Below are 16,910 nucleotides of genomic sequence, written 5' to 3'. Positions count from 1 at the left end.
GGCAGACCTCGCTCCCTCCTGCTCTGAAACCCCATTCTTACCTCTGAGCCCTGGAAAGATCAGCAGTGTGTGGTCCTAACGGTACGGAGCATCTGGCACGTGAGTGCTCCAGCTCCATCAGCAGAAGTGTGTGCATCTCTGCCTAATGATGGCTTTCCTCCCCTCTCCTCCATCTCGCTCCTTCCCCATGGCTCTCTGTGCCCAGCTCGGGCAGGACAGCAAAATATTATTGCTCAAAACACTGAGAGGACTTCCAGCGCCCTGAAAGCTTGGGTCAGACTGCAAGTGCCCACTTCGTTCTTTCACGAGCCCTGTTTCACAGCTCTGGAAGTGTTTCACCTCTCAGGTGCCCATATCCATACCCAGGAGCAGAAGGGAGAAATCAGAAGCGCAAGGAGTGCTTCATCCCAGCTCAGGACCACATCATCTGGCATACACCCTGATGCTACTCCTACAGAAGTGCATGGGCATAGAAGGGACATGACATAGTTGCCCTCGCATCCTACCAATGGCCTGACAGCTACGGGGTAAGCATTTTGTGATGGGACTCAGCACGTCAGTTGAGGGTTGGACTTGGTAATCTTGAAGGTCTTCTCGTACCTAGATGATTCTATGATTCGTTGGTATTTGCTCGGATGTCTTCCAGCTGTACAGTTCTGTACTGAAAAGCACCACAGGGAGTCTTATTGCATTCCTTTCAGCAAGCAATTGAAATGTATGGCTTCACTGGGGAAGGGAGAGGGCAACCTCTGGCTGCAACAAAGCTGGTATTTTCCTGCAACCTACCTGAAGTGAAGAAGGACCTGTTGCAAACACGTCACCTCTTTGCCTTTTACTGAAACATTTGAGAAATTGTCTTATATGTGAGATGGCGTGGTTCTGTGCAGATAAGGAAGGACACTGTTGAAGCTCTCACCCATGACATCCTTTCAGCAGGGTCCCAGTTTACAAAATCATTGGCCTGCACAGAATCTGCATCCCTGTCCCAGGCAGGAAGAGGAATACTTTCTCTGGGCAGAAGCTGGGGAAGGAGTTGGTAGGAAATCTTCAAAGAATTTTTGCCTGGTATTGGGATGCACCTCCTGAATGAGGCTTCTTCAGAGAGTTCCTAGTCTTAAGCGTCTGGTATCCTGGGAGAACGCAATTTGTTTTAATGCACAGTACTTGTTAATAAATACAGTGTTTATCACTGGTGCATTTTTTTTTTACTCTGCAGCCAGTTGTTATTAAATTAGAAGGGAGAAGTGGTCAAAGTAAACACACAAAAAAAGAAATGACCTGGTTTTGGATATTATCTCTCGGTCTTGATATTTTGTAGTTTCTACCTCTATGTTGCATTCTCTGGGATGAAGCTAGGTCTTTAGCATTAACACTGGCTTTGTGTCATGAATTCATTATCTATTCTGCTTATCATGTGGAGTCTTACCACGCTTTCCTGCTTTGGAAGTAGATATGAAGTCCAGGACAAGCAGAATCACTGTAAATAAAGGTAACTGTTGCTAGAATGGCAGAAAATGCCATCCAGCTGAGACTGGAGCTTCATAGCCAATTTTGAAGTGGGTGTTTAGCTAATTGGGTATTTAATGAAGTGGGTATTTAGCTAATTTTTGTCTTTATGACATTTCACTGTTAGCTCTTAAAAAATTAAATCTTGAAATTGTTGAGTTTTCCTTTGATAGTTTTTGCGGTCACAGACTCAGGAGGAACCAAATCAACTGAGATAAAGCTTTTTACTCCAGAAAATTGCTGTTCCTCCTTTGCAGGATGTGAAATCTTGCAAGAAAATAGCCTGTCATGATCACCACTGCTCTAGTATGAACCTCATGTGACAGGGCTGGTTTGGGCAAGAAAAAAAATACTTTCTACTTGCATCAAGCATACCTTTCTAAATGCCCGTTTTTTTTTTTTTTATTATTTTTTATTTTTTTAGAGACAAGTTATGGGTTTATTGCACTGACATAATATCAGTTCCTCCTCTCTCCCTGCCTGCTGCCCAAATCTGATAGAGACTGAGGGAGGTCAAAGAACATGCTGTAGTGAATGTAAACTCCCAAACCTCCAAAACAGCTTTCAAAGAGCTTTATAGAAAATATTAACAATGGACTAAAGACCATGAATTAAGAAAACAAAACAAAACAACAAAAGCATAACAAGAATTATTTTAAATATATGCATGTTTTTAATTTTTAAGCACAACAAAATAAATAATCTCAATATATAAAATAAGGAAGATCTAAAAGAAACTGTTTCAAGGGACACTACCGAGTGGCTAGCTGTTGGAAAAAGTCTGGTGTTTGCTTTAGATTTTACATTGCAAAGAAGCAACTGGGGGTGAGAATCTAAACGTACAGAAGACCAGCATCAGAAATCCTTGTCTTGGGGCAAAGCTGGTCTTCTAAATTCCCATCTCTAATATAAAGAGCAACACAAATATGACAAATATTAACTGTTTCTGGACAGAGTAGATCTTGCCCAAAGCCTGATTTTCTTGACCCCGTGGTTAGTTGAACCAGTCAGATCTTGTACTCTGTGGTTAGTTTTAGCCTTTAATGTGAAAAGTTCATTACTTCTGCAGTTTTTCTTACCTTTGACCTTCACCACATCCTTTGATTTTTGTTATACTTCCCTCTTCATTTCTCTCTCTTTTAAAGACTGATATAAAGTCTTATTTTGTACAGTATAAAGCTTATATTCCTTACGAAGAAACCCAAGGCATTTTAAGAAGGCTTAAAACTTCCATTAGTTTTACTATACTTACCCATGGCACAGTTTACTTTGTCTGCACATCCCGTTTCTTTGCTTTTTGGATGAAGAGCTAATTTCATTTAGTGCTTGTTCAGCTTCTAAGACTGGGGCGGGGGAAGTTCACCTGCGCAGGGAACCTTGTGATGTGGCTACAGGTTTGCACTGAGACTAGCTTAAGCTGCCCTTCTTCTGCCCCCCACAAGCCATCTCTTACTCCCGTTGCAACTGCTTGTTCCTCTTCTGAGCCAAAACTTGCTGGTGCCTTTGTTGTGCTGCTGCAGTAGGGCTGTGCTTGAAGCTGGATCACTGAAATGTTGCACTTAAAAGCCACATCCGCCCCCTCAGCCTTGTTTTGATGGCTAGGAGACCAGCTGTTTCCCCTAAACTTTTATGAGTCACGTTGGAAAGAAATGGGTTAAACTAAGGGTAATAATCAGAAAATTTAACTGTTGTAATTGTTGAATTTAAAAGGGGTACAATCTAAATGGGAAAGACTGTACTGAATGGCTGGTTTACACCGGGTGATCTACTCAAGCCAGCATGGGTCAGGTGTAAAGGTGCAGGGAGAGGTATTTTTTCTCAGGACACAAATTAACAGTTGAATTTAAGTAGCACTTCAGTAAAATAGGCCCTATGCCCTAGTTTAAGACACCGTAAAAATGCTCTTATTCTAGGACTTTTATTATTAGCTCTACTTACTGCAACCAGATTGTTTTGAAGATTACATTTTTACAGCTCTTCTACCTCCTCCTGCATCTTCCCTGCAACAGTATGTTGGGGGGGTCTTTGGGTTGGTTAAAGCACTTACGTGCTCTCATTAAAATGATGAGCAAGAAGTAAACAGCTAACAACTGACTATGGGCAGTTATCTGGCTTCAGCTGGAATAGGGTCGAGTTTTTAAACCATGCCCTGGTCTGATAAAAAGGGAGAGGGCACTTCTGCACAAGGACATAGAGGACACAGACTGTGGTCCTGCAGAGGCACTGATTTTTGTTACTGTGAGAACATGAGCTTGTAATTCATGAAGAGCCATTGGCGCTGCATGGTTTACAATACACTCTTACACGCAGGAGAGGAGGAAGCTAGGACCACACTTACCCCTCTTTTACATGCTGTTTCCTCTGATGTAAGGGGCTTTCAAGCTGGCAAGACCATGAAAGAGATCTCAAGAAACTTCTGTTTACTGGTGAGACTCCAGGGCCAGCAGTGGCTTTTTGTGCCACAGTGTCAGCAAGTGAAGTGTGCTTCTGAAAGGAGGAAAATAATAGTGATGCCTGTTGGTACACAAGGAAACGCCATTTGTACAGCAGCTGCCACAGTGATGAAGTGTCTGTTGTATTCTGCATAGGTATGCTGCAAACAAGGAAACACTGAGTGCCTGGTGGGGCGAGGATCTGCTGAACTTTCAGCAAGCTATGTCATGCAGGCAGGTGTGAAAATGCACATAGAGAGCTCCCTGGGGTGTTAGTTCTCAACATTTAATTATGAAAACAAAGCTGAGTGCACAGTGCCAGGAATAAACAAATGGGCAAATGTGATAAATAGGTGATAAAGGACAACTAGCTCTGTGCATATAAATTGAGATGAAGTTGGCTGCAGCATTTCCTCACCGTGCAGAATGATCTCAATGTGGTGTGCTGTGACAATGAGATATTTATCACACCCTATGTGGACAGGAGCTTTCTTGGTGTGAGGCCTGGCAGAGAGGCAGCAAGCAGAGTACAGAAATAGATGCTAAACTTGTAATCAAATAAAGTTTGTTGCAAATACCTGTGCCGAAGCAGATGATAGATTATTTTGATAGGCAAAAAGTAATGGTGAAATTTGCATTTGCAGAACTTTCTTAGGCCAGCAGAGCTTAAAGTAGGCTGTGATGAATTCCAAATTACTTGAAAGTCAGGTAATTTGGAACAATATGATATGTAAAATAGATTTGACATGTGTAAGCTAATACATATCAGAAGATAGAACATATGCTGCTCACAGGCATGGCTGTGTTGCTGAGGAAAGAAACCTCCTGTTTCTGTATTGCTGTAAAGGACTGGCATATCAACAGTCAAGAACCAAACAAAACGCTGTAACTGATAAGGTCTGGAAAAGGAAATATGACAAGTTATAATGCAATAACATTTGTACCATTTAGTAAAATATCCTCATCTGGAGTGTGTCCAGCTTAGGTCTTAACTAAGAAAGACATAGCAGAAATAATGTTTGGAGACAAAATAAAATGTCAAAGAACTAGCACTTCTCATTAGACTATATTGAAAAGACTGACTTAGTTTAGAAGGAGACATCTAGAATGTGGTAAGTTGTGCTGATGCTATGAAACTCGTTTGAAAGTGGCTGTGAGCAAGCCAATGCCCCACAGCTCATGGGTGGTGTGGGACACAAACGATTGTAAATACTGACTGGATTTAAGCTATGTTTTAGAGACTGAGACAGATCTCTGTGCCACTGCATGCAATGAACTTTCATCAGATGATCACCTGGGGATGTGGAGGTTTACTTCAATATGAATGCTGAGGGAGCCGGCTGATGTCACTGTGAGGCCACTCTTGATAATCCCTGATTGATCCTGGTTACTGGGAGAAGTGCATGAAGACTAGAGGCAGGAAAATGTCACTCCTATCTTCAAAAAGGGCAAGAAATAGGACCTGGGAACCACAGGCTGGTCAGCCTTACCTCCATTCTTGTGAAGGTGATGGAGCAGCTCATCCTAGAAGCCATTTCCAGGTGCATGAAAGACAAGAAAGTCATGAGAAGTAGTCAGCATGGATTCACCAATGTGGAGTCATGCTTGACCAACCTGACAACCTTCTGCGATGAAATGACTGGCTTGGTAGACAAGGGGAGAGCAGTGGATGATGTCTACCTTAACTCCAGTGAGAATTTAGTTGGAGGCCAGTAACTAGTGGTGTATACCAGAGTCAATACTGAGTCTAATGCTGTTCAACTGATTCATTAATGAGCTGGATGATGGGGCAGAGTGTGCCTTCAGAAAGTTGACTGATGCCACAAAAACAGGAGGAGTGGCTAACACATTAGAGGGTGGTGCTGCCATCCAGAGGGACCTCTACAGGTGGTTTATGTGGCAAGGTTTTGGCAGTGGGGGGGCTGCAGGGGTGGCCTCTGTGAGCAGAGCCCAGCAGCTGCCCCATGTCAGAGCAGAGCCAGCTCCAGCCGGCTCCAAAAGGGACCTGCTGCTGGCCAGAGCCCAGCCAGGGAGCGACGCTGGGTGGGCCTCTGGGAGAGCAGATTTAGGGAAGGGAAACAACGCCATGCAACAGCAGCTGGGAGAGAGGTGAGAACATGTGAGGGAACCAGCCCTGCAGCCCCCCAGGTGAGTGCAGCAGGAGGGCAGGAGGTGCTCCAGGCAGGCAGCAGCAGTTCCCCTGCGGCCTGTGCAGGGAGAGGCCCCCGGTGGAGCAGGCTGTCCCCCTGCAGCCCATGGGTCCCACACGGAGCAGATCTCCACGCTGCAGCCCGTGGAGGAGCCCACGTGGAGCAGGTGGATGTGGCCTGGAGGAGGCTGCGGCCCATGGAGAGCCCCCGCAGGAGCAGGCCCCGGGCCGGAGCTGCAGCCCGTGGAGAGGAGCCCACGCAGGAGCAGGGGGGCTGGGGGGAGCTGCCGCCCGCCCGTGGGGGACCCGTGCTGGAGCAGTTTGCTCCTGGGGGATGGATGGACCCCGTGGTACGGAGCCGTGTGGGAGCAGTGCTGGAAGAGCTGCTGCCTGTGGGCAGCCCCCGCAGGCTCAGTTCGGGAAGGACGGCATCCCGTCGGAGACGAAGCGTCAGGGACTGATGCCCTGTTCTTCCCCTGAACAGGGCAAATAGGGGGGAAGGTGGTTTTGGTTTGCTTTTAGTTTCTCACTGCTCTAGTCTGTTAGTGATAGGCAATAAATTACATTAATCTCCCTATGTGAGTCTGTTTACCCATGATGGTAAGTGGTGAGCAATCTTCCTGTCTCCACCTCAGCTCTTCAGTTCTATTTTTCATATTTTCTCCCCCGTTCTGTTGAGGGGTTGCGGGGAGGTGAGAACAGCACAGTGGTGCTCAGCTAGCCTCAGTGTGAAACCATCACAAGAGGCTGGAAAAAAGGCTGACAAGAACCTTTTGAAGCTGAACAAGGGGAAGTGCAAAGTCCTGCTGGGGCGGGGGAGGAACAAACCCAGGTACCAGCACCTGCTGGGGGCCACCGAGCTGGAAAGCAGCTCTGCAGAAAAGGCCCTGGGGTCCAGGTGGACACCAAGCTGAACATGAGCCAGCAATGTGCCCCTGTGAAGGCTAATGGTATCCTGGGCTGTGTTAGTACTGCCAGCAGGTGAAGGGAGGTGATCCTTCCCCTCTGCTCAGCCCTGGTGAGACCACCCCTGGAGTGCTGGGTCCAGTCCTGGGCCCCCCAGTACAAGACAAACATGGTCATACTGGAGACGGTGCAATGCAGGGCCACCACAAAGATGGTGAAGGGACTGGAGCACCTCTCCTGTGAGGAGGGGTTGAGAGAGCTGGGGCTGTTCAGCCTGGAGAAGAGGAGGCTCAGGGGGATCTCATCATTGTCCATAAATACCTGAAGGGAGGGTGCAAAGAGGACAGAACTAGGCTCTTTTCAGTGGTGCCCAGTGCCAGGACAAGAGGCAATGTCCCTCTTAACACCAGGCAACACTTCTGTGCTGTGTGGGTGATGAGGCATGGGCACAGGCTGCCCATTGAGTTGTGGAGTATCCTCCTGGGAAATTTTCAAAAGCCACCTGGGCATGGTCTTGGGCATCCTGCTCTAGGTGGTCTTGCTTGGGTAGAGAGCTGGACCAGGTGTCCTCCGGAGTTCCCTTTCAACCTCAGCCATTTGGTGATTCTGTGATTCACAGAGCTATTAGACTTTCTTCCTCCTAGTTGTCACTTTTACTCAGGGAGCTGAGTTTCTCTCTTCTTGGCTTGAGTCTTGCCTACAGAAGGCCTTCCAGGGACTGCTGACCTTCATTACAAGTCACTGCTCTGGACACCATGACACCTGAGGTTGAGGTCAGGACACATCTGGGCAAAGCTTAGTGGAGCACAGAAGGCAATCTTGCATCGCACTTAGAGGGGCCTTGGTCAACTCCTTGTCCATCAGGACTGTAATATATGCCAATCTAATCAGTGTATCTAAGCCTCATGTGATTGGCTAATATTGTTCAATCCTCCCTGAGAAAGTAAACAGCTACAACAGACCTCCACTATTTTTAGTCAGGTAACAACACACAAAATGTCTGCTCTTACTACACTAGTACAAACAAGTGTCCTTATACATCACTGTGACAGCTAAAATGGTGTCAGGAGTACAGATTAGAAAAAGACACTGTTCAAACAGAAATAAACTTTGTGGCTCCATTCAAAAAAACTGGAACTGTTTCTTTGAACAAGCACCCTTTGGGGGGATAAGCAGGTGCCAGGAGAGCAGGGATGACTTTTCTGGTGCACTGCTCTCAAAATGAGTTAAAAATGCTGTACAGTAGGAGTCCAGCTGAAGTTTGGCAGCAATGAGAAGCTCAGATGTGCAGACAGCTAGCCTCGGCCCAGGCTCTCCTCAGCCCTGCTGAAACTTTGCATGTAATGCACATACATGCCTTGCACTGCCTGCTGGCACAGGACTGAATTTCACATTACACAACCAGTCCACAGGATAAGGATCAGCATTTTTTTTTTTTTTAATGAACCCCATCTTTGTGGATTTCCAGGCACTCTATCTTCATTCACATCTTCTCTTATGTAGTGCAGGTGGGTGTTTTGATCATTTACTTGCTTCTCGTTTCGCTTAGACACCTCATCTTCTCTTTCTAGAAGACCTTCTAATTCCTTTCAGTTGTTTCCTACTTACTGGATCATGACTAAATGCAGGAACACAAGATAGCAGCCCCCGTGATATTATGCTATAAAAGTATAATTCTATTATTTTATTATGAAATCCAATATAAAATAATTATTAAAATTTTAATTAAAAATTTATCGTAAACCTACAATGTGGACATGTATTAGTGGTGATGCTACAGCTTGAGCAATCTGAACTCGAAAGTAATTCTTAGAAAAGGGGATGGGGACTTCCCAGGTTGGCCTTTAAAAAATAAATGCTGTTGGAATGAGCCAGTAGCCACCAACAGGCCAAATGTTTTGGGTTAGGCATGTTTCCAAAATGATGTCGGGTTATGTTAAATCTGTAAAGTCTGATAGCAATAAACACATTTAGTTGTCTCTGACTTCACGTACTTTTATGTCATAGTGCAGCAAGAGGCTCCCAAGCTTTATAAACATTACTTAAATATTTAAAACTCTGGACTTAAGATTTAAATGTAAGGTTTCAGCAGGCTGGTGTTCATGGCAAATCAACAAATAAAAACCACAACACAGCCTTTTGTTGATCGTACATGGAACTGACCCTTTTGGAGAGGAAGATTTTCTTCGTTAAACCACTACAGTGAGACAAAGCGTTTGTCACAAACACCTCAGGAGATGGTGACAGGTCAGCCAGGATGCATGACTGCAGGAGAAAGAGTGCTGTAACTGTCATCACAACCCCGGGGAAGGCAAGACTGTTTAAAAAACAAACCTCCAAACCTTCAAAATTGAAATAGGAATTTCACAGCAAAGAGCTGTGAAGTTACCCCCATCCCACAGGCTGCAAGAGGCAAAAAAAATAAATTGATAATTAGTTTTAGTTTGAAGTGCTTTGCTCTGTGGATTGAATGCAGTAACTCACAGTCACCTTGTTTCTGATCTTCAGACTAATGCTCAGTTTTGTTTTAGCAAAATATTTTCTGTTGCATTTTAAAGTATGGACTTTTGTTGGGATGCAACAGTGCCTGTGACCATTGGGTGACTGCTGCTGTAGACTGAGGCTCCCCAAGTTCTTCTCTGCTCCCGCAGCTTTGTGACTAGGGTCTCGGGGGGAACTCTGTGCTCAGACTCATGGGTTTCCCCAGAGCATTCTCCATTAAATGCAAACTTCCCTCTGCAGCAGCTACTGAGATCTGTCCATCCTGGAGAAGGCCAGGTTCTTCTTCAGGAGACAACGAACACCACTCACTGAGCCCTGACCTCTGAATCTGCAGGATTTAGTCCTATTTAGTCCATTCTGAGCAGCAACATGGACCTTCCCTCATGCCTGGTTTCTGCACAGAACCAAGAGTAGAGTTTGTATAACTCTAGGTGGAGAGACTGATCACTCTGTGGATCTGAAAAGGTCTTCTCTGGTGTGAGGCCTAGTGTGCAAACCCCTCAGGTGCACAGCACCTGAGCCTGTGAAGCAATCAGCTTGTTGCAAAAATCGGATGGGGGGCAGGAATGAGAAAGCAGACGGCAAAAACCTCAGCAACCTCCCACTTCTAAACTAATTAATGATGAAACTAAGTAAATATGTTAAAAACATGTTAATGAAAACACAGGACTAGAACAAAAGTCAAAGCTTGGAATTACTGGGACTCCTTCCATTGCCTCCAATGGATTAACATCCCACTGACAGAGTACTCCAAATTACAGCCAGAGCCAAGCAACACTTACACAGGAGAAAGCTAAAGCTTTTTCTACTCTGCTTCTAGTCTTGCAGATTTAAAATCATGAAAAGATAACGTGGGCAGAGTAGAACCCTCCAACTGCCAGCACTGAAAGCCTTCAGAAGCTGATGCAGACAGGGGTAGTTCTTCAAGCTGCTCAAAAAAGCCAAGGTCTTTTCCTGGGAGCAGGATCACTCTCCTTTTCGTCTTGTAACACAAAGGAAATACTCTGACGGCTTTACTAAATGCTAATTTTGACAAGTGAAAAGAACAATATATTTTAAGACAGTCATCACAACAAGCTAACTTGTGAACTTTTGAGACAAATCTGATTTTTATGCATTACAGAGCTTATGAGCCTGCATCTTTTTTCTAATGTTAAATAAAAAAAGACAAACAGTTTTGGAATTTTTCATATTCAACAGAAAACAATACCATGGGCTTTATCATCTTTTGCCCACTCAAAAATTTCAGAAATCTTTACTGATTTCTTAGATAATAATCTTTACCGAATTATACTTTGAGCTGTTGCTTTTGTTATATTCACCCTAGTAAGCAGAAATGGGTACAAGGTGATGCTCAGACATCTAAGTCATTGAATTTAGTGAAAAATGACTGAGTTTAAAAAGGAATTAAAAAAACCATCCAAGCAAAAAAACACTTTATTTTCTGCATAAGCCCAGGATGGATTCGCTACCATTTGGTATTAGGTACTGTAACATTGTTGTAAACTGTGGTATTTGCAGTTGTTGAGATAAAGTATTCTACAAAACTACTCATCAAACTTTCCTCAACTCCCCCCCGTTAATTTGGAGATGAATATTCAAAGACCTTTTGTAACAAGGATACTAAGTAATATGGAGGGGAAAGTTTGCTGTTAGGAAAATGCACCTTAAAATCACGTTTCTGAGTGTGATGCCACCTGTTCCCCCACCCCTCTCTCTCACACAGAGACAAACCCTAGCATAAGACCTTTCTGCTATTTTGCATCTACTTGAATTTTCTTTGCACATTCAGTGGATTAGTGCAACAGCAGATCTGGGCATGGGTTGAGATCTCCCTACTCTGGAGTCCTCCCTGCTCTGCTGTGTCTCTCTTCTAAAAGTCTGGTCATGCTTTTGACATATTCTCTGTTTTGTTAACTGTGACATTCAGCACAATCCACATGCTAACCCTGCTATTTACAAGACCTGCCCCACTACTGTGATCATTTTGTGAAGAAGTGGAAGTGAAGTCTCCATCTGGATGGCTGAGAATGGAGAAAAACAGGCTCATGTTTCAGCTTCAAGATGAGCTATACTTAAAAACCCAAGCAAATTCCTCCCTTCCATGGCATAGAAACAGGCTTAAGTTACACATTAATCACAAGAACATAGATGTTGTTATAGAACATAGAGATGTGGCCAAATGTTTCTGTTACTAATATTCCCATGGCAGTTGCTAAGAAGAGATAAAGCAGGATGCATGGATGTGCATATACACGCATCCCTTTATTTTTTCTTAGAAAGAAAAGGTTATGACTGTACAAAAAGTGACCAACTTCCTAACTGCTTAAAATCTTACCTGAGATCTCAGCTACGGGAAACATATCTATCTCCCAGGTAAGAATTAATTATTTATGTAATAGTCATTAAAGATGTAGAGAACTAATCATGGTGGAACAGAATGGGACCAGAACTGTTTGCGTCTAGTATTTCAATCTAGATTTGCAAAAAGCAATGTGAGCTTTAGTGACCTTTCCAAGTATTCATTTCAGTGATAACATTCTGAAATAATTTCCTTAGAGTGAAGAATAAAAATGGAACAAATACTGATGTTAGTCTGTGCATTAACTCATTAACTTTTCCTAATGGCTCCACTTACGAAGCATACGCCCCAGTTCAATGCTTCTTGGGCTGTTATGTCTCATCTTGCTACCTTGTCCTTTCAAAATCAACTGAGTAACCTTGCTAATGGTGCTTCTGAAGCAGGTAGTGATCTTTTTGCTTAGTGGCTGGTGGTACAGCATCTTTCTTGACCCAAATCAAATACAAAGATGGAAGAATTAAGTTTTGGTGGTGAGATCAGAAATATCTCTCTGATTTTAAACAGCTGCACGCTATAGGTTGCATGACAGTGGCCAGGATTGTCTAAGCTAGGTTACCATTTCAATACAATAATCTTACCACTCTGAGACATTGAATAACCTAGTGTACTTTTATTAAGTAAATGGAAGCAGAGGTTAATGAACATTTATTGGACCAACTTAACACCTTGAAATAACAGGCATCAGTCAGACTGAGGCAGCATACTGATAAGATCAAATTTTCTTTACAAATCTATGAGCCCCTGTACAAAAAATAAAGTATAAAAGGGGCAAACAGAAATAATTGTTTCTTCCCAAACCTAGGGCTGCTTCTGAGGTCATGTTCAGCACAAATTTAGAGCAGTCCAAGAGGCGCTCTGAATTATGCAGTGATATTTACAGTACTAGGAGGACCCTTTCTCCAGTTGGAGATTGAATAAGGAAATTTTAACATTAGTTCTGCACCTGCATGAGTTTTCCTCATGCAAGCAAAACTTTCAGCTGAATTTATAGCAGCCTTTTGCCCTCTATGTACCATACAAATAACACAGATGCATCAGCAGGGTTTGGGCAGGAGGCTGGGGAGGATTGGGCAGATGGAGGCATTCTGGGCTTGCTCTATGCTTTCTGTAACTGTGTTGAAACTGGTTCATGGAGTTCAGCCTAGGTGGATTTTAAGTCAATCTCTTGCTACCTAAGGTTCCTACAAGGAAAACAGCCAATGGTGAAGAGGAAGCAGGATGGTTTGCTAATGGATGGATGTGCTTTACAGTATTTGTCTCTTGATAAAATGCTGTATGGTGAGAATAAAAGACCCAAAGCTTTCCAAGGTAGTCTTTTTACTGTGTAATATTAACTGAATGGTAGCTTCACTTAAAATAAGAAAAGCATTAGTTATATTAAATCACTACTTATTGTCGCCTACATAAGGCAGAAGCAGCCTCATGGGCTTACGAGTTTTCTTTCCTTACAGGCTGGATATACAGAATTTTCAAGGAATTCATATTAAGAGTCAAAAGTGTGTCGTCAAAACATGGTGGACTATACCCTAATTATCAAAATTATTTTACCTGTTTAGTGTCATAAACATTTGAGATGAAGAATGTGTCACTGAATTCAGATACCAGAGATGCTTACCAGAGAAGAAGTTTGCATTTCTAACATCAGAAACACTCCACTGCATGATTTTCAGTAGGTCTTCTCTTTGTGCTTTACTGGGAAAAGAGGTAGTTTTGAGAGTGAATGAAGCTGTCACCTGGGTGAACTCGGCTAGTATGCAATACTACCAGTACTACCATTGCAACAGGTGATCTGCAAGAACAACTGCTAGATTGCCATCCAGAACTAAAAATGGCATTGCACAAATACTTGAAAAATTACCTCTTATGCACTACATAGTACACAGCTTGTACCCATGCCCTTTTAAAAGGGCTAAATTCAGAACAGATGAGCAGCTGCTATCAATGTGATCGGTGCCTTCTTGTTTGCTGATTTCCTTGCACTGGGCCTACACAGATTGTTTCTTATTAGCTTGTTTCTAGTACTCTGCACGCTATATGCTCAAGGGATGCGGTTATGGTACTCGTTTTGGGACTTGGGTGTGGAACTGTGAATCCAGCTGTGGCATAAATGAGCTCTGTGTTAGGGTAAAGCTACGGATGGAGTTCCCAGCTGTCCTGCACGCTGTGAGCTTTGCTGTGAGGGCTGCACAAAAGAAGCATGTTGCCTGGTTTGGCTGGAGCTAGGCTTTGCCTAATCTCTCCAAGAATAGAGATTTGACCACCTGACCTGCAGTAGGAGTAAGCAGGAGAAAATTAACAGCTTATGAACTTGATGATTATTGCCCCTATGTTAAAGTGAGAACATTTACTGTTTACATGTGCAGTGGTCCCCCACACCTGAAACAGCCTACAGATCAATTACAGCTGATAGTTCAACTTCACGGATAAATAAATCCCTTGAGAACACTGTAATTTTAACATAAATGCTGAACTTCATACTATACAACAGTACAGCCAACAGAGCTTTTAACACAAATTGTTGTAAGGAACATCGTATTTCTGGCACCTAAAAAACAAGTGGTAATGCTTCTTTCTGTTAAGCGCTTTCAGGAAAAAAACGTAAACCATCTGGGCCAGTAAGGGCGTGGTAAGAAGGGTAACAAAACATAAGGTTAGCACATTTAATTAATTTTTCTTTCTTGGCTCTGCACTGATTCTAAGCTGTGTCCCTGTGCTCTTGCACCAGGGCCTTCACTTAATAGACTTCAAGAAACCTTTTCTTGCTGCAAGAGTCACTGATTTGTTCTTGGAACTCCCTGCGATGAAATGAAGGACCCAAAAGCATTCAGTTGTTGAACACATAAAAGGAAGTATATTTAAAATAAAAAAAATTGGTCAGACTGTAGAGTCAATTACCATTTTAAAGGAATTTACAGGGCTGTTGTAGATGAGTCTTTTGGAATAGTCAGTTTATCGCAATGCCTAAACTGGTTTCTTCATTGCACAGTATTTTCTTTTAAAATGTGTGCATTTTTAAACAATTACATACATATTAAAAATCAGCATTTCTTTGCTTAAACTTAATTAAAACGTTAATACTCTCAGACAACACAGATCTGAAATGGTGAAACCAGTAATTGCCCCCTCCCACCTTACAACAAATTAAATTGAGACAAAATTACAAACACATTTCACTACATGATTATTATTAATAAAAATCATTTTTTTTCTTTTTTATAAAGTTGCCCAAAATGCAAGGGATGTGCATAGGTTTACAACTTAGTCAGAATAATATTTTACTTTATTCCCTTGGGTACGTTTTCCCATGAACGGAATGTACTTTGCTGTAGATTACAGTTTTTTTCAACACAGATACACCAACGGCATGAACGCTTGCGACTGTCCACATGCATTAAGAGTCAAGACCCAATTTCAAATTTCTAAAAGTTTTACAGAGTTCTTCAAAGAGACAGTATCACATTATCTGGATGTTACACAAAAGTACTTGAAAATACTATCCTAAAAAAAAAGCGAAGAAAGGCCTTTAAAATTTATGAATTTGTTTCGTAACCACTAGACTAATTATTTCAAATAAATAAAGGAAAGCAAAGTATTCCAATCCATAAAATCAGACTCTAAAAAGAATGTAGTGTTCCACCCCCAAGTTAAGGTAACAGAATCATATTATTATTACTATTAAAATAGATTATAGAAAGCAGCATCTATTTTGTGCAGTTTTTAGGGGCCCTTGAAATAAAAAGCTATGATTTCAAAAAATATAACATTCCAAAGGACTGAATAATACATATATTTAAAGATACACTTTATTAAAGTTTAGGAGAAATGATTAAAAAAAGATACTGTCTCTTTAAATTAGTGTTTAATTTTTTTTTCCCTCCTCCTATCTATTAGGACATGACAATAATTATAAATTTAGGTCACACTACATCTAGGTAGTCTCTAGGGGGCCAAGACCTGTTGCCACAAGGTCGGTAACGTAGAGGTTTTCCATGTATGAGGTGGTTCCCAGTAATGACAGGCTTTTTCAATTCTCTCGTGAGCGGCCTAATAGACCCAGGAGACCGGCACCCACTGCGACGCTGTACAGACGAGCTCAATGGCTTCCTCCAGGTGCCTGATTGTTTCATCGATTTCGTTGTTGATAATTGTTAGGTCAAAGTAGTGTGCATACGTTCTCTGTAAGATTTCAGACTCCTTTTGCAGGCGCTGAAGAGATTCATCCTATTCGGTGATCAGAAAAGGAAATGGGAGAGGTAAGTCAGATCCTTTCCTATTCTTACACAACACCTTTCTAGCTATTGCTTACAGAGGAGAGAACAGGCAAAAAAGCAGCAGGTGGGCACGGGTGGTTTAGAACCCTTACCTAATTCTTTGGAAATTATAAGGAAGAAATTCTATGTTTTCTGTCTTGAAGTTGACATTCAAACACGAGTTATTTTTTGATGTTACTTGACACAAAACACATATCTAGACTTAAAAAGGCAAGGCAGAGGATGAAAGCTTATAAAAGCAGCACAGACATGGAGCAAAAGAGACCACATATGAGTAAAACATATGAAGCACACGAATACAAGCTACTTGGCCTACGTCCAGGTGAGAACACAAGAAGCAGAATAGGGTATATTGTCAAGTATCAGCTGTTCCCAGTTTTGGTAATGTTTTACTGTTCATCATCAGTCTTCTGGGTTTACTTCCTTTAACCATCGCTTACTGATGAGGAAGTTCTCACTCCGCGTTGCACCGCGGTTCCCATTTCAGAGTACATCACTTCTAGCATCTCTCAGCGTGCTGTCCTGAAGACCCACTCCCGCAGTCCGTGCTTGAGAAGGGCCAGCTGCCGCGGGCTCAGTACTACAACTTTGTGTCCATTCCTTACAGGATCAGCTGCCTCCCGTTTTGGGTGTGCGCTGCCTAATTCTTTGCAGCTTGTGATGCTACTGCAGTGGGCTTTGTCAGTTGGCCTGCGTTTCTGAGACAGAGAGAGCTTGCAAATTGTTTGTTTCTATGGTCCTGTAGTGGCTGTAAGTCTGAATTCCCTCCCTGCAAATTCCCT

At 42.8% G+C, this 16,910-nt stretch overlaps 1 protein-coding gene and 1 long non-coding RNA gene across 8 annotated transcripts in view; one reads left to right on the top strand and one right to left on the bottom strand.

The window, feature by feature from the left end:
* The first annotated feature begins 6,527 nt into the window (after positions 1–6,527).
* On the top strand, positions 6,528–15,407 carry LOC308187478. Its single transcript, XR_013944721.1, has 2 exons — positions 6,528–9,905; positions 10,560–15,407. It is a non-coding gene; the product is annotated as an uncharacterized lncRNA (long non-coding RNA).
* The window catches only part of CASK (calcium/calmodulin dependent serine protein kinase), a 220,388-nt gene continuing 218,162 nt past the window's right edge, over positions 14,685–16,910 (bottom strand). For all 7 annotated transcript variants that reach the window (XM_080575458.1, XM_080575460.1, XM_080575461.1 and 4 more), the window contains one exon: positions 14,685–16,078. In XM_080575458.1, the coding sequence (XP_080431584.1) occupies positions 15,902–16,078 (177 nt within the window). In that variant the 3' untranslated portion in view covers positions 14,685–15,901. The remainder of the gene's footprint in view (positions 16,079–16,910) is intronic.

Source organism: Anser brachyrhynchus (assembly GCF_964034855.1).
Source record: "Anser brachyrhynchus genome assembly, chromosome: 1".
In the NCBI taxonomy this organism is placed as follows: Eukaryota; Metazoa; Chordata; class Aves; order Anseriformes; family Anatidae; genus Anser; species Anser brachyrhynchus.
Note: the sequence above shows the minus strand (reverse complement) of the source record. Positions and strands in the feature narration are given on the sequence as shown.